Source organism: Nipponia nippon, unplaced genomic scaffold, assembly GCF_047370975.1.
Source record: "Nipponia nippon isolate SJK-2023a ecotype South Korea unplaced genomic scaffold, ASM4737097v1 scaffold_5, whole genome shotgun sequence".
NCBI lineage: Eukaryota > Metazoa > Chordata > Aves > Pelecaniformes > Threskiornithidae > Nipponia > Nipponia nippon.
Window position 1 is genome coordinate 83,079,807 of NW_028262369.1, and position 13,955 is coordinate 83,093,761.

At 50.0% G+C, this 13,955-nt stretch overlaps 2 protein-coding genes across 11 annotated transcripts in view; one reads left to right on the forward strand and one right to left on the reverse strand.

Annotated features, from left to right (window-relative positions):
• Window positions 1–144: 144 nt before the first annotated feature.
• CNOT9 (CCR4-NOT transcription complex subunit 9) lies at window positions 145–13,529 on the reverse strand. Of its 5 annotated transcripts, none has more exons than XM_087733173.1 (8): window positions 13,386–13,529; window positions 8,986–9,165; window positions 7,764–7,879; window positions 6,324–6,433; window positions 5,427–5,536; window positions 4,365–4,463; window positions 1,773–1,864; window positions 145–1,090 (listed from the first exon to the last, which is right to left on the reverse strand). In XM_087733173.1, exons 1-8 carry the CDS (start codon window positions 13,407–13,409, stop codon window positions 922–924), a joined length of 900 nt encoding a protein of 299 aa, XP_087589299.1. In that variant the 5' UTR covers window positions 13,410–13,529; the 3' UTR covers window positions 145–921. The 5 variants fall into 5 exon arrangements, with proteins under 5 accessions (XP_087589299.1, XP_087589298.1, XP_087589296.1 ...); XM_087733172.1 differs by having other exon boundaries at window positions 145–1,096; XM_087733170.1 differs by lacking the exon at window positions 13,386–13,529 and adding an exon at window positions 12,553–13,367 and having other exon boundaries at window positions 145–1,096.
• A 217-nt stretch (window positions 13,530–13,746) lies between these two features.
• USP37 (ubiquitin specific peptidase 37) overlaps window positions 13,747–13,955 on the forward strand; it is a 38,118-nt gene continuing 37,909 nt past the window's right edge. For all 6 annotated transcript variants that reach the window (XR_015698910.1, XR_015698912.1, XR_015698911.1 and 3 more), the window contains exon 1: window positions 13,747–13,832. The gene's annotated coding sequence lies outside the window, so the exon portion shown is untranslated. The remainder of the gene's footprint in view (window positions 13,833–13,955) is intronic.

A 13,955-nucleotide genomic window follows, 5' to 3' on the forward strand; every position in this document is an offset into this window, starting at 1 on the left:
CAGGCACAGAAGCCGGCATACCTGGAGCCCGCAGGATGTCGCTCCCAGCTGTCCCACGGCAGGGGATCACCGGTCGGTGGCCTCCCGACCACCGCAAGGCAGGTTTCCTAACGCTGAGCTCCATTTGCTGAGCCAGCCAGCAGCTCCACTGGGCAAGAGCTGGGCTAGATGGGAGGCCAGCACACATCAGCCCCCGGCCACTGGTTAGCTGTGGGAGCGCACTATTTGCAGCCCAAGAGCCACAGGAAGCAAGCTTATGAGGCGTGGGTTCCTCGCAAGTAATCCACCCCTCCTCTCGGGGCAAGCACCGCGATGGCCCAGCTCCAGCTGCTGCCTCTGCGCCAAAGGCAAGGAAGAGAGAAGCTTGCTGCGCCAGCGGGATGCGGAGCCAGGCGCAAGGATGTGCTGGCAGGGAAGAAAGCTGACCCTGGGCTACCTGCAGCTGAGTAGCACTCTTAAGAGGGGATAAAACAACTGGATCGGCTTTTATTCAGCTCGCTCATTTGAACAGATACGTAAACAAGAAGTGACAAGGAACTAGAGGGAGGTGGTGCACACAGCCCGTGTCACGCACCGCTTGGGCAGAGGCTGAGCTAGCTAGAAGAGCGGACATCCACACTACCCCCTGCCTGGCAGTGGGGGGAGAGATGCCAGCCAAGCCTCCTGGAGAGATGGGGATCTTTACAGATTGTTTCTATTGATTTTTTTTTTTTTTTTGAAGCTGTAATATCAGCATTTGCTGGTGTTGCGATCCCCAGAGGCATGCTGCATTGCTACAGAGCAGCGCTTTGGCTGGGTGGGATGGTCCAACAGGCCGGCAGCCAGCTGGCGTGCTCAGTTTGTTGCGGAACAGGTCACCTGTTCCTGGTTCTTTGTAAACCTGAGCTGTTTTCTTCCCCAGTCCCCCACCTCCCCCAGCAGTCATTGCGGAGGAAGAGGGATGCCCCGTGGGTCAGTGACTTGACCCTCTTGCAGGTTCTTGACGAGCTGAGCCAGCCAGCGCTTTGTGGTGGTGTCGTCCTTCAGGACCTGGGCGAAGGTGGTGTCCTTCAGTTGGTCAGGAAGGCACTGCCTGAGAGCTTCACGTGCCCTACATCAAGAGACAAGAAACAGGGCCCAACAAATAAACTCACAGGGGCAAGAGGGGAGCAAACCCCACTGGGGACACGACGCTCCTTTGCCCGGGGGTCTCCCTGGCATGGCCGGCCAAGGAAAGCACCGAGCAGCAGCGCCGCAGCGCTCGGCCAGCCAGCGTGGCTCCCATCCCTCACCCCACCGAGCCAACCCCTGTGCCCTGACATGTGTCAGTCAAGAGCAATGCGATGCCAGGAGAGGCTGAGACAACAAATACATACCCAGCGGCTTTAGGCAGAGCTGCTGATCAGAATGAAATCGGTTTGTGTTCCCTCAACTGAATTTCATCTATTGCCTTCTACTGCTAACAGCCCACATGATGCAGAAGAGGGAGAGCGTGGCGTACCTCCCACCTCAGTCCCTCCCTCGTGCCCACTTCAAGCTACATTTCAGCTCAGGCAGTTGTAACCTGCACAAGCCCCAGACAGTTGCTGTTTCTCCAATGTACCATAAAAGCTCCTGGGACTAGCAATAAAAAACCCAAACAAACCAAAAAACCCACCCATTTTCCACACTAAGCTAAGGCTGACGCAAGGACAGACAAGGAACCTTGCCTCTCCCCGAGTGGGCACTGTGGAGAAGAACTGCACTTCCAAGGGAGCGGGAAAAGCCCCTGCCCAAACTCCTAAAATGTTTACCTGGGGTTATCGGAAAGGCGAAGGTAGCAGCGGACGACATGTTTCAGCAGCCGTGCCGACGGCTCCTTGGAGAGCTGCAGGACCATTTTACCCTGTTTGAAAGAGGCCAGTGCCACCAGTTAACGTCTTTGTAAGAACAGCTTCACAATCAGCAGAGACTGGGAAAGACCATTAAATCGCTCAGTCTGGCTTCCCACGCATCACAGCCCGTTACCGTTCATCTAGATACCCCTGCATGGAGCCCGGCGCTCTGCTTGCCAAGATGCCTTTGAGAAGAGCAGCTAGCCATGACCTGGAAAGGATTCTCCCAGCAGCTCGGGGAAAGCCTATCTCATCTCTATTTGGTTTTTACCTCCCCAGGACTGCTTAGTGGTCCAACTCGCTGCTAGATTAAAGAGAACCTGGGGTTTCCCCCTCGTGGAGGAAGGGGAATGTATCCCAGACGCTTTGATAAGCTCAGGCTGAGTTGCCCCGTGAGGTGTGTTCCCAAGCTCTACAATACTCCCCTTCTCATCTGTGCTGCCTTCATTTCAACGCCCTTTTAAAACATTAACAGCAGCCTGGGAAGCCACGCCGAAGGACTGGGCTCACCCACACCACGGAGAGCAAAATCCGCATCTGGTCTTACCACGCACCCAAGAGCTGTGTTTTCTCTTTCTGCTACACCCCTCATAAAGCCGTTACTGGGAAGCAAGACCAGGGCAGATCTCCCGGGCCCAGCCTCCATTTCTCACACTATGTAGGACTCTGCAGACGGTTGCACCTCTGAACGCACCCAGCCTAGCGAACAGCGTGGATGCCTTCACATGCCTGCTTTGAAGCGGTTTAACAGTCTGCTTCCTCGTATGTAGGAGTCAATCTGTGCAACAAGTTGTTTTTTTTCCTGCAAAACTACATTGGCTAGCACTAACCATTTTCCTCATTAGCCAAATTCACCTGCATTTGGGTATCCAAGCAGTTAGCAATTAGCAGGTCCCCCTCATCTGCCCTTTTGTAAGCTTCCTGTTCTCAGCAATTCCCCAGAATACCAGTATTTCTTTAAAATAAAGAACAACAAGTCAGGGAGCTCCTCAGACAGCTCCTGGATGGGAAATGCTAGCTTGCTCTTTTAAAAGCATCTCATACTTGTCTAACATCTTACTCATTATCAGCAAATGAGGAATTAAATCATCACCCTCATGAGACAGGAGTACACTATCTTGATTTTTGAAATAGAGAACAGAAAAGTCTATGAACATTTTCATCTTTCTCTGTAGCACTGTGGAGTATTAATCATGTCAGTGCTTCACCCAATGGTGGGATTATACCACAGCTAGGATTTCTTCCATGCTAACACAGCTTTACACACCCACATCCTTCTGTGTTCGTACCCTTCCCAGCCACAGATTCTTCCTTGGTCTCCTTTCCTCCCCCACCCCAGGGTTTCTAATTGTGTCCTTCACTTTGCCCCTGAGCCAGATGTACTTTCATCAAAGCCAACCCTTTTCTTGAATGCAAAAATCATGTCACAGTGGATATTACGGACATCAGCTCACAATCATTCATATTTTGCTGTTTGTGAGTGAATTAGGAAGTAGCATTTTCTTTATGTTTGGGAAACCAGACAGACAAATAAATATTCCCAAGGAAAGCATCAATATTTAGGCACAGAAGCAGCACTGCAAAGTGCTTAACTTAATGCTGCATTTTCTTCTCCTGAGACTGCTCTTTAAAAAGCAACCAACCAACCAAGCAAACACAAAAGCAGGATGATAGCTGTTCCAGGGCAGACATACATTCCCCTTGGTGAGCTCGAAGATAATAAAGCTCAAGCTGGGGCTATTACTCCTGGGATGAACAAATTACAAGTACCCAAACTTCTCCTTCACAGGGGACAGGGAAGGGACAAAAATCATCTGCTCTCAATGCGTTCCAACACAAGCATTAGCATCGTAAGCAGCAGATAGTAGAAGCCAGGTTCAGAGAGGGAAAAAAAGGAGGTTGGCCTTCCAGGCAGCGAACAGAAAACCTGTGGAACTCCTTGGTAAAGGACACTGTGGATGCAAAAAGTTTCCATGGGTCAAGAGGAGGACAGGACAAACACTGGGGGTTACTGCATGGAAAACCCACAACTGGCCCCAGAAATCCAAAGCTGAAAATAGCTGGCAGCTGCGAGACTGTTACACAGGCAAGTATCATATATGCTTGCCCTGCTCTTACTCCTTTGCTCAACCTGCTGCTCTTTCAACCTGTTGTGGGTGACAGAGATGGGAAATGGATCCATGGTCTGAGCTGTGTGATCATTCTTACGTAAAATTAAATCAATTCACATCCAACTAACAACCCTGAAAACTCTTCTTCTTCTCTGGAGATGTTTACCCGGTTTATCTTGGGGACTTAGTATATTACAACTAATATGTGTTCTCTTGACACGCAAACCAGAGATATACAAAGGAAACATGCAGAAGCAGATAGCTACAGTGTCACAAGCAGTAAGCCCAGGAATGATCCTGCGCCAGCCAGAGAGCAGTAAAGTAGCTGCTGAAGAAGCTGGCTGCCAGAGTGTAATTTTTTTTTTATTTTTTTTTTAAGAGCGGAAACAAATAATCTTACCAGTATCATGGCAACATGGGAAAACCGCTCGTAAGTCTGACAGATATATGCCAGCCCTGTGTCATCCAGGAGGATTTTCTGAAGAATAAATGTAGCAACCTAGAATGGGAAGAAAGCAGAAAAGAAAGTGTACAAACAACTTATCTACCCTGAAAAGGGACAGCCTTTGTGCTGTGTTCTTTTCAAGGCAGTTTCAGAGCTGAAAGGCCTTTCAGCAGGCAGCAAATGTTTTACTCAGTGAAAGTTTAAAGCCAAAAGAAAATGCAGGACACCACACAATGCTTGGCATCTCTGGCTAAAGAAAAGAGACGGACACAAAGCAGTGTGTGCAAGACAACTGGATGCAGGTTGCTTAAGACAGCAACTACTGCCGGGCCGCTCAGGACAGCCCCAGGATTACGGCCACACTACTCCGGTCACAGAGCAAGAAGCAGGAGAAGGATCTGTCCCTGGGCCCTGCCATCTAGGCAGCAAGCTGATTTTGGTTTTCATCTTGAGCATTACTGATTCACCATGAGACACGTGACTTTCTGGAAGAACCTCAGCCAGCAATGTCAGCAGGCTTCATCAGAGAAGCACACACCGACTAAAACCTGTGGCCAGCCTACCTGGGTCATCAGACCAGTCTGACCACAGATTTGAGCTCATGGGTGAAAGGGGCCCCTGATCAGAGGAGACAGCAAACTGGTCCAGTGTGGTGAACATTCCCATAACCACCACTAACAGCTGCCGCCCAACCTCTGCACTGCGTAGCTCCAGCATTTGTTCTCTCAGGCCAAGGAAAGTTGATCCAGCTCAGCCCCGAAACTTACTCTGCAGGGCTGCAAAGGAGGGAACGGGTGTTGAGAGCAGCAAGATCTTTCCCAGCAAAACTACCAAGCTCAGGAACTCCAGCTCCGTTTGGTGGTTTTGGTTTGTTTGTTTCTTGAGGAGGTAAAAACTCCACCCAGAGTTGCCCCGGCATTTGCAACGGGACGCAAGCCAGCTCTGCAGGTTACTGGCTGCCTGGCCAGTCAGAGATAAACAACAACAAGTCTTAATTAAGACAAAAAGAGTAGGTACCGTTTTGGAGAGTTCACTGCCAGACTCCATAATGCGTAAGCACAGGGGGATAATTTCTGTTGTCAATAAGAAATTTATCACTTCTTGCTCATCGGTTTTCACCAAGGCCCCTTGAAGGAAAAACAAAACCCCAAATTAATAAATGATATATTGTTTCAAAAAAATCTCACCTTTCAAAGAGGGCCTGTGCTGTGCCCTCCCCAGGAATCATTAAGTCTGAATGGCAGGCAGAGCAACTGTCACCTTAAATATGCTGCAGCACATGGCTGGAGAAGAAATCGTTTTGGCAGCGTAAGAGTAATCAAGCTGGGTTTGGGGGTTGTTTGTTTTTCAGAAAGGGGATGCATTCTTGGCTCTCCCCCAGTGGTAACACAAACACAAGAGGATCATGCCACCCTCAGCAACCTCTGGGAAAAAGAAATGCATTTTAAGACCCTCTTACTTTATGCATTGAGAGAGAAATGTTTTGAGCAGAAAGAAGAAAACACCCCACAGGGTGAAGGGGAAGACAGGGCAAATACACCCAAGTCAATCAATGACAAAAACCCAAAGAAAGCCCAGTTTGTACCCACCCATCCCATCCCAGCTGGCTGGGCTGAGGGTGAAGGCACAACGAGCCTGCAGGTGCTTGTACTCACAGGAAACATTTTTGGCAATGCACCCAGATTTCAGTGTTTTCTTATTAGTGAAAAGCCCAGTTCCTACACACTAAGAGGAACCTGCCTCCACAACTGATGGAAAAGGAGCAGCTCCTCCTGTTAATACTACAGGACTCGGAAGATCCCAATTAAAAAAAAGAGACCTGTGATTTTGGTCGTGCAGGTCTCTATACCCACAGCATGAACTCCATCCAACTTGATAAGAAACCAGTGCTCCAGCATTAGTCTGGCTGCTTACCAATCACTCCGAGGCTGGTGAGCCGCAGGTACTCAAACGGACGTGTCTTGCTAACTGTGTGCAAGAAGGGGTACAGGAAGAGAGGGATATGAGCTGCCAGAAAAGCTGACCTGTAGGAAAGGGAGAACACCCAACGTGAGAGACAAGGAAAACAAAGCGAGCACACAATCCAGTGTTACCATGCAGAGCCTCAGACTATTCCTGACAGACACCATGGCTGCTGCTCCTCAAAACAGGGTAATAGTTTGTTCTCTGATGGAAAGGTATGAAGTAAATTCTGCCCTGGGCACAGCACAAAACCTAACACCTAAACTGTCAGTTACCTGCATGGCTGCTTCCAGCTGACCAGAACAGAGCACGTCCTGTTGTTTTTATTACCTCTTGCTGCCACCCAGACCCTCTGCTTTGTACATTCACTGTTGCATTTCGCTTTGCAGGCTCCCACAGGCAGGGACAGTCAGCCACAATGCATGTGCAAAGCCTCTGCATGACAGAAATCCAGACTGGCTGATCTCTAGGCATTACCACAGTTTAAATGTACACAGCCACCTTTCTGCAAGAGTCCTCACGCTGCCTTCTGACAGTAGTGAAAGATACAGACTGCAGGAAGAAACCTGGAGATTGCTCTGATAGCAGAGGGAAGCTCTCTTGCACAATCACTCAACATTCTTCCTCTCTTTTCAGTTTTCAAACTTTCAATGTAAAGGTGTGTGGTGTAAAACTACCCTATTTCTTTGGATATCATCTCATGGAGGGTTGCTGTTTAACACTACTTTGCAGCAGCAGAACAGCAGCTTCAGCTATGCAGCACTTTCTTCTCAGCAGGAACAGAAGCATGAGATCATGGATCTCTGGGTAGTTTTCTTCGGAGTTTTAGCTACTGATTTTGGCTGAACCAACATCATCTTTTCCCCTGCTAACATGGGCTGGACACAGACTGAGAAAACCTGAAGTCAGGCACTGGCTGAGGACTCCAGACATGGCTCTGCTATTGCTCCCTTGCCACACATGGGCTCTGGGAAGGACAGTCCTGCTCATTCCACCCTTTGGACAGCTGGTCTAGGTAATCGTAAGCTGCTGGTCTAAATAACCGTAAGCTCATTAAAACAAGGATCCTGGACACAGCACTCAGCACAAAGGCACCCTTATCTCTGGCTGAGCTCCCAGGAGCTGCCACAACCCAATGTTTTGGGAATTTGCAGGATCTCAGGATGATCCAGGGAATGCAATGCATTTAGGACCACCATAAAGCTGTCATCCCAATAATCCATGCAAACAAGTGAAAGCAGCAGGCAGCTGCCTATCTTCCAGCTCTGTCCTCTGCTCCACTTCTCTTGGTAAAAAAAGAAGAAAGCAGCTTACGCGCTTCCGGAGTCAAACAGACAGGCTGAGCTGTCAACACCAACACCTCGGAAAACTCACACGCTTGGAAATGCTTACCTCGTTTCAGGATGTGATGCAACACACTGTAGTAGAGCTAAAGCATTGCAGACTCTGTTGGACTGATGGGCTGTCAAAGTCGGAGGGTTGATTGATGGATAAATATTTACAATTTCCTAAAAATTAACAGATGAAGAAAAGCTAAAGGAGAAAAACACCAGAAAGCTGTACCAAAGCACTTGCCCAGCAAGGAACTATGGTGACAGGAGATGACAGTTTGCTTTCACCAAGCATCACTTTGAAGTTACATGGCAGCTACCACGCTGCCCAGGCAAGGGCAGAGCTGGGTCAGAGTCAATTTGACAGTCACAGGAACGCATTCAAACCTTAATTTCAGTAAAAAAGGGTTCATTTGATTTCCTGGCTCTTTACTAGCATAGAAACTGCTTTGTTTTGAACTTCCAGATCAAAGAGGAGTGTTACTCCTGTGCCTAGAGGCAGAGCACACCCACTCTATTCATACTGTAGCTGCTGGTACTCTTCTAACTCAATGCAGGGGAAGCAGCTGAAGGCAAGAAATCCAATTCAGAAATCTGCCTGCTTCCAACTATAGCTCCCTTCTAATTTTCTTCACTTGTTTCAAGGCCACTCCGAGAACCATTTGACATCGCCAATTCTGCACTCTTTTCTTTCCTTCTTTCAAAGAAATGACTAGATTTGGCACTGAGAGATAGCCAGTCATTAGCTGTAGAGTAGCTTGCCCAGAGATAAGCTGAGCCGCTTGGTTTCACATGAAGTGCAGGTACATTCCCTTGCAAGGATCTCTGGAGCAGTGAGCAGCACTCCGATGCTGCCCTGCCAGCGGGCTCCCTGCAAGGGCAACCTTCTGACCAGGAAGTGCTCAAGCTCATGCAAAACAAATCAAACCAGAGATATTTGGAGTAAGACTGTTGTGGCTCTACTACGACATTGTAGGAAAATAAGCAGAACGTGATCCACAGGGAGTCACACACCCAAGAACTTGCTTGTTCCCCTTCCAACTATGTAAGCTATCTAATTAGAAATCTTGCAGTCTCTTACACACATCACCTTGCTAGTGATGATTAACGGCAAATGGGCTTCCCACATCTCCCCTCACCACATGATCCAACATACATCATACTCCCAGCGACAGCAATAAGGGACCCCACCAGTGCCTCCCCAGATCTGCCCCGTGGATGCACAAGTTCTGCAACGTGCTGGTGCTGTGCCACGGAATAAAGACGCTGCCAGTCCTACCCACCTGAAGGAGGGCTGCAATCGTGCCAAACGAGTGCCACAGCATCGGGGCAAGGTCAGGCACAGACTCACGCTTCTTGCTCAGCTCCAGCAGCGCATTCTCCCGTGTCTCAGGGCTGGACAGCTCATTGATCCACTGGTAGATCTTTTCACGGTCGACCTGAGCCAGCGCTGTTGGCACAGGCTGGGAGGGAGACAACAACACTTCAGTCCAAACATTTTATCCGAGTCTCGCCCAAACCCTTCCCACAACCTGGCAGATAAACAAAAAAGGGCTCAAGAAACTCCTGACTGGAGGAAGGAAGAACTAAAGCTGCATTAAGATGCTCTGGATATGGATCCCTTCCTTCATCTTAGTCTTATTATTTCACCTATCTGAAACACAAAGGTTTTACTTTCTGGCCTGACTCGTTAGGACAGTCTCTCTTAATCCACTTGTTAAGTAATACCTTGTAACTTCATTCAGCAATATAAGAGAGCCATGCTGCTGCCTGTCTGTGCCAGCAGAGCTCCCGGGGAGGTCACACATACTTTAGCCAGCTATCATTTGCTCCGCCTGCATTTAGCACGCATTCATTTCACGCTCCAAGTGCGAGCTTCCACAAATTCGAAGTAATGCGGACGCTGCCTTTTTCTCTCCAAACACATCCATGACATTGGAGCCTGCCAATGGGATTCCCCCAACATACATGAGAAAAAAATATTCATACAAATACTAGGAAAATTCTCACTACTCCAATATCAGCGTGACACCGCCCACAGCCAGTAACACCTGCTGTTAGAGACGACTCATGTTCATCCCATATATCTTGCTTGCATGCATGGAGCTAAAAGGGAATTTTTCAAGACTGATTTTGTGGAAAAATTCCTGTCCAAAATAAACCCAGAGAAGGGTAGAACTGTATTCACAGTCAAGGCACATTTTCTACTACTCAGAAGAAATGCAGGATTTCTCTTCTGCCATTCTTGGAACATCAGGGAAAGAACAGCATCAAGGCCTACAAGGTTTCAAGCCAAAGAAATGAGGGAAGGCTGGGAAGGAAAGGAAGAAAAACGTGGAACTGTGGCATAGTTTCTGTGGAAAGGGCAAAGAGCAAGTCTTTCAATGGAAGTTTGTCTCATGCCTCTGCTGGCACAGCAAGCACTCAAGGTGTAAACAAATGCTCAGCAGGCTTCCAAAAGAGACAGTTTGGGGATTCAGATCCAAAATTTCGAGGGAGACAAACACGGGCATTAAAACCCGCTGTGCAAACACTTCCAAAAGCCAGTTCAGAATCTATTCAAACATTCTGCTGCAGTGTTTACTGTTCAAGTGAAGCACAGCCCTGCTCGTACGCTGCTGCTCCTGAGCTAGCCTGCATGCAACCAGCTCAGCATCCCCATGGGTACGGCAATCACAGCCGGGAGCAAAAAACGGACTGTATTTCTTTTTTTAAGCCCAGACTGAAACTCTCCATGCGCTTACCACACCAGATGTGAGCTCTGCCTGTATCGCACTGACAGCAACACTACTACTAAGCAGCTCATCACTGAGGCGCTGCAGAGAATACAAAGGAGTTCAGGAATCGAAAGTGGCTGAAACCGAACCTGAAACCACATGCCAGAGGCAGGCTCCCAGAACTGCAGGAGGGGTGAAGGGAGACTTCTTAACCTTTGGCAGGCACCTCCAGAGCTTTCTGTTTCTATTTCTGCAAAGGCTTCCCTCTTCTGTTCATCCACAAATTATATCCATAGCCACATCCAAAGAGATGCTTCCCCAGCTGTGGGATTTCTCTCTCCCCCAGACAATTTCATCGTATTATTTAACTTAAATGTCTCTATATAAGCCAATGTGCTGTTATCAATCTCTATACTCTAGAGCTCAAATACCTTTATAGCTGTTCATCTTTCCTCCTATCCTCTTTTTTTCTCTCGTCTACTCATTTTTTTTTTTTTTACCCAGAACCTCACACTAAATTACTAATCCTGACAAATTTACTGTGCTCTTACAGCTGAGAGTGCAATTCCAATGGCAACTCCTACATTGGAGCTCAGAAAGAGAGGGAGAATGAACAGAACTCATTTGTTTTTATTTGGGATAGTAGAATGACAAGCAGTGCAGCAATAATGTTGTTATAATTGTGTTATCTAAAGCTTCCATCTATTTTTCTGGGCTCGCTAGAAGTTTCAGTTCCTGTAAGCTTAAATACATCGACCCTTTAAAAGCACAATCATGTGCTTGTGATCCCTAGAGAACACTAAGTAGATTTTCCACGCAATTAAGTTTATTATGTCCAATATCTGACTTAGCCAGAACCAACTGCTTTTCACAGGCTCTACAGTCACTCGTCTCCTTTCAGCTTAAATTAAAAGACATATTTTTTTCCTAATTTCCTACTTTTTTGTTGTTCCCCCTTTTCCCTCTAAAACCTAAAATTCTGGGGAACCCTGCAGGTTACACACAAATCCTGCAAGCTCCAAGACAGAACCCTGCCAAGCAGACTTTCTTTTGCACGCAGGGAAAGCAAAAGTCACCAACAGTATCTCAACACAGCACAAACTAGCCACCTCTGCATCATGAAAGATCTTGTAACACCTTCCTCAAGAGCACCTCAAACATCCACGCCCGATTACATCTCCAACAACACATAACAAACTGGATTTAGGCAACTGGCTTTCTCTTCCTAACTGAGCAATTGCTGCTAGGCACACTGGTAAAAGTGCTGGTCAACCAAAGGAGAACATTGACAAACTGGATACGTGTGCTTTTTAAATTATTTTGATAGATCACCAACTCAAAAATACCAAAATAAACTTTGAACTTCAACAGCAGTGAATGAGCTGGTTTGAGTTGGGCCTTCGATGCCTTACTGCTAGTTACAGCTACATTTATTGGCTTTAACCTGTTCTTGAGCCTCTAACACGTTATGCCGTCTTCAGGTCTGAAATCGAAGCGTCACCTCTGCCACCAGCATTGCTGTATAAAGACCAACGCTCTGGCTTACCACAGCTTTATCATGACAGTGTTCACAACATCCAAAGGGATTCCTGAGCCAATTCATGACCCTACTACGAGGTAATGTTATTTCCCACAGCTCTCAAGCACATCTCCAGAGCCAAACACCCTTCCCTGTCACCTTTAGCCCAAGCATACTAACTGACTGTGGTAGGAAACTTTTCAATACAGAACTACTAGGTGGTGTGAATTATGTATAAATTACATATATATTCAAATGAGTCCCAAAATAAAGTTTATTTCTATTCCTGAAACAGATTAATTTGTTGGAATTGTCTTCTAAAAAAAATCCTTTTATAGAGAGGTGACGAGAACACGGATAGAGGATTAATGGGAGATACAACAGTCCCTCACGCATTTCAACAAGCACTTAGGAATTATATTGCTATAAAAATGTAAATGCTGATCAAGACAGTTCGCTACGATGTTGCACACCCTTCTATGCTCCAGAAAGTGTCACTTTAAATCAGAAGTATTCCCAGCACTCCAAGAACCAATTTAAAGTCACAAGCACTTAAACAAAGTGGGAAGACTTAAAAAGTTCTCTCAACTCCTGCTCACAAGTACTTTACTCACTCTTGTCTGCTTGTTAGCCCAAGCAGATCCTTGAGCTAACCTCATTTGAAAACAGCGCTAACTGCTGGTCTTGCCATACGCCTCCCACAGCAGAGACTCCATCAGCTCCGGGAAGCCTTATCCGCACGATGAATGTGGATTTGGAGAAGAGAAAACCGAAACACAAACCCGCTCAGAGGGGAGATAAGCTCCAATAACGACATGGTTCAAAGGCAGCTTCCATGTTCGAAGCCAGCCAGGCCGAGGGACCGTTCCGCTCCCGCCAGCCCGGACCTCGGCCGCCCCATCCCACCAAGGCAGCTGCCGGTGGAGGAGGAGGGCGAGCACCGGCTACGGACAGCACTGCAAGGTACCGGGGGAAGCGAGAAGGAAGGGGCAGTCTCTGCCTTTCCTCCCGCCGCCATGAGCGACTTTCTGCTCGCTCCGCTTTCCCCCTGCAGCCACGGCCAGAAGTCACGGAGCTGCGGCCGGCCGCAGGGCGGGAGCGCAGCGGGCAAGGAGGAGGGAAAACCCTGCGGGAGCACAGCCGGGGCACCCAGCAGGGAAGGCCTGCCGGCCCCCGGGAGAGCCGCCCCGGCCCGCGGGCAGCGGAGCCGGCTCGGGGGAGCCCCCGGGGGGCTGCTGGAACGGGAAAGCGCTCGCTCCCCGCCACCAAAGGGATCCGCCGCCCCTGCCGCCACCGGGGCGCTGAGGGGAGGGCGCTGAGCGGGCCTCCGCCACCCTCCCGCCCCGCTGCGGGCGGCCGGGGAGAAACGTCCCCTCACAGCTCACGCAACGGGGTCCCGTCCCCGGTCCGGTCCCGTCCCGTCCCGTCCCGCAGGCTCTCGCCTCACCGCGGCCGTGGCCAAGCTGTGCATGGTGAAAGCGGTGCCGGTGTTGCCGCCGGGCCCGGCTCAGGAGGCCGCTGCCGCCGCCGCCGCCATAGACGCGGGCCCGCCCCGCCCCCCCGCCGCCAGGGAGGCTGGGACAGGGGCGGGGCGGGGAGGCGGGGGCCGCGCGCATGCGCGCGAGCGGGGCGGAGGGGGCCGTGCCGGCGGGGGGACCGGCGCGGCGCCGCTGCGGCGCATGCGCGCGGGAGGTCGCGGGGCGCGCCGGGAAGGGCGCCGCCCCGCTGACGTGAGCGGGCGCGCGCGCGTGCGTGCGTCGCGCGGCGTCTCGCGCTGCTGGCCGGTTCCCGCCATCTGCCGCCGCCGCCCCCCCCCCTCTTTTTCCCCCTTCCCCCCCCCCCCTCCCCCGGGCCTCAGCCCGCCCAGCGCCGCCGGGGACGCGCCGGGACGCAGGTACCGGGGCTTCTCCCCCCTCCCCCCCCGCGGTGCCCGGCCGGGTCCCGTCGTCGTCTTCCCCCCCCCCCCCCCGCCGCGGCGCGGCGCCTCCCCTTAGAGCGGCCCGGCCCGGGGCGGCCA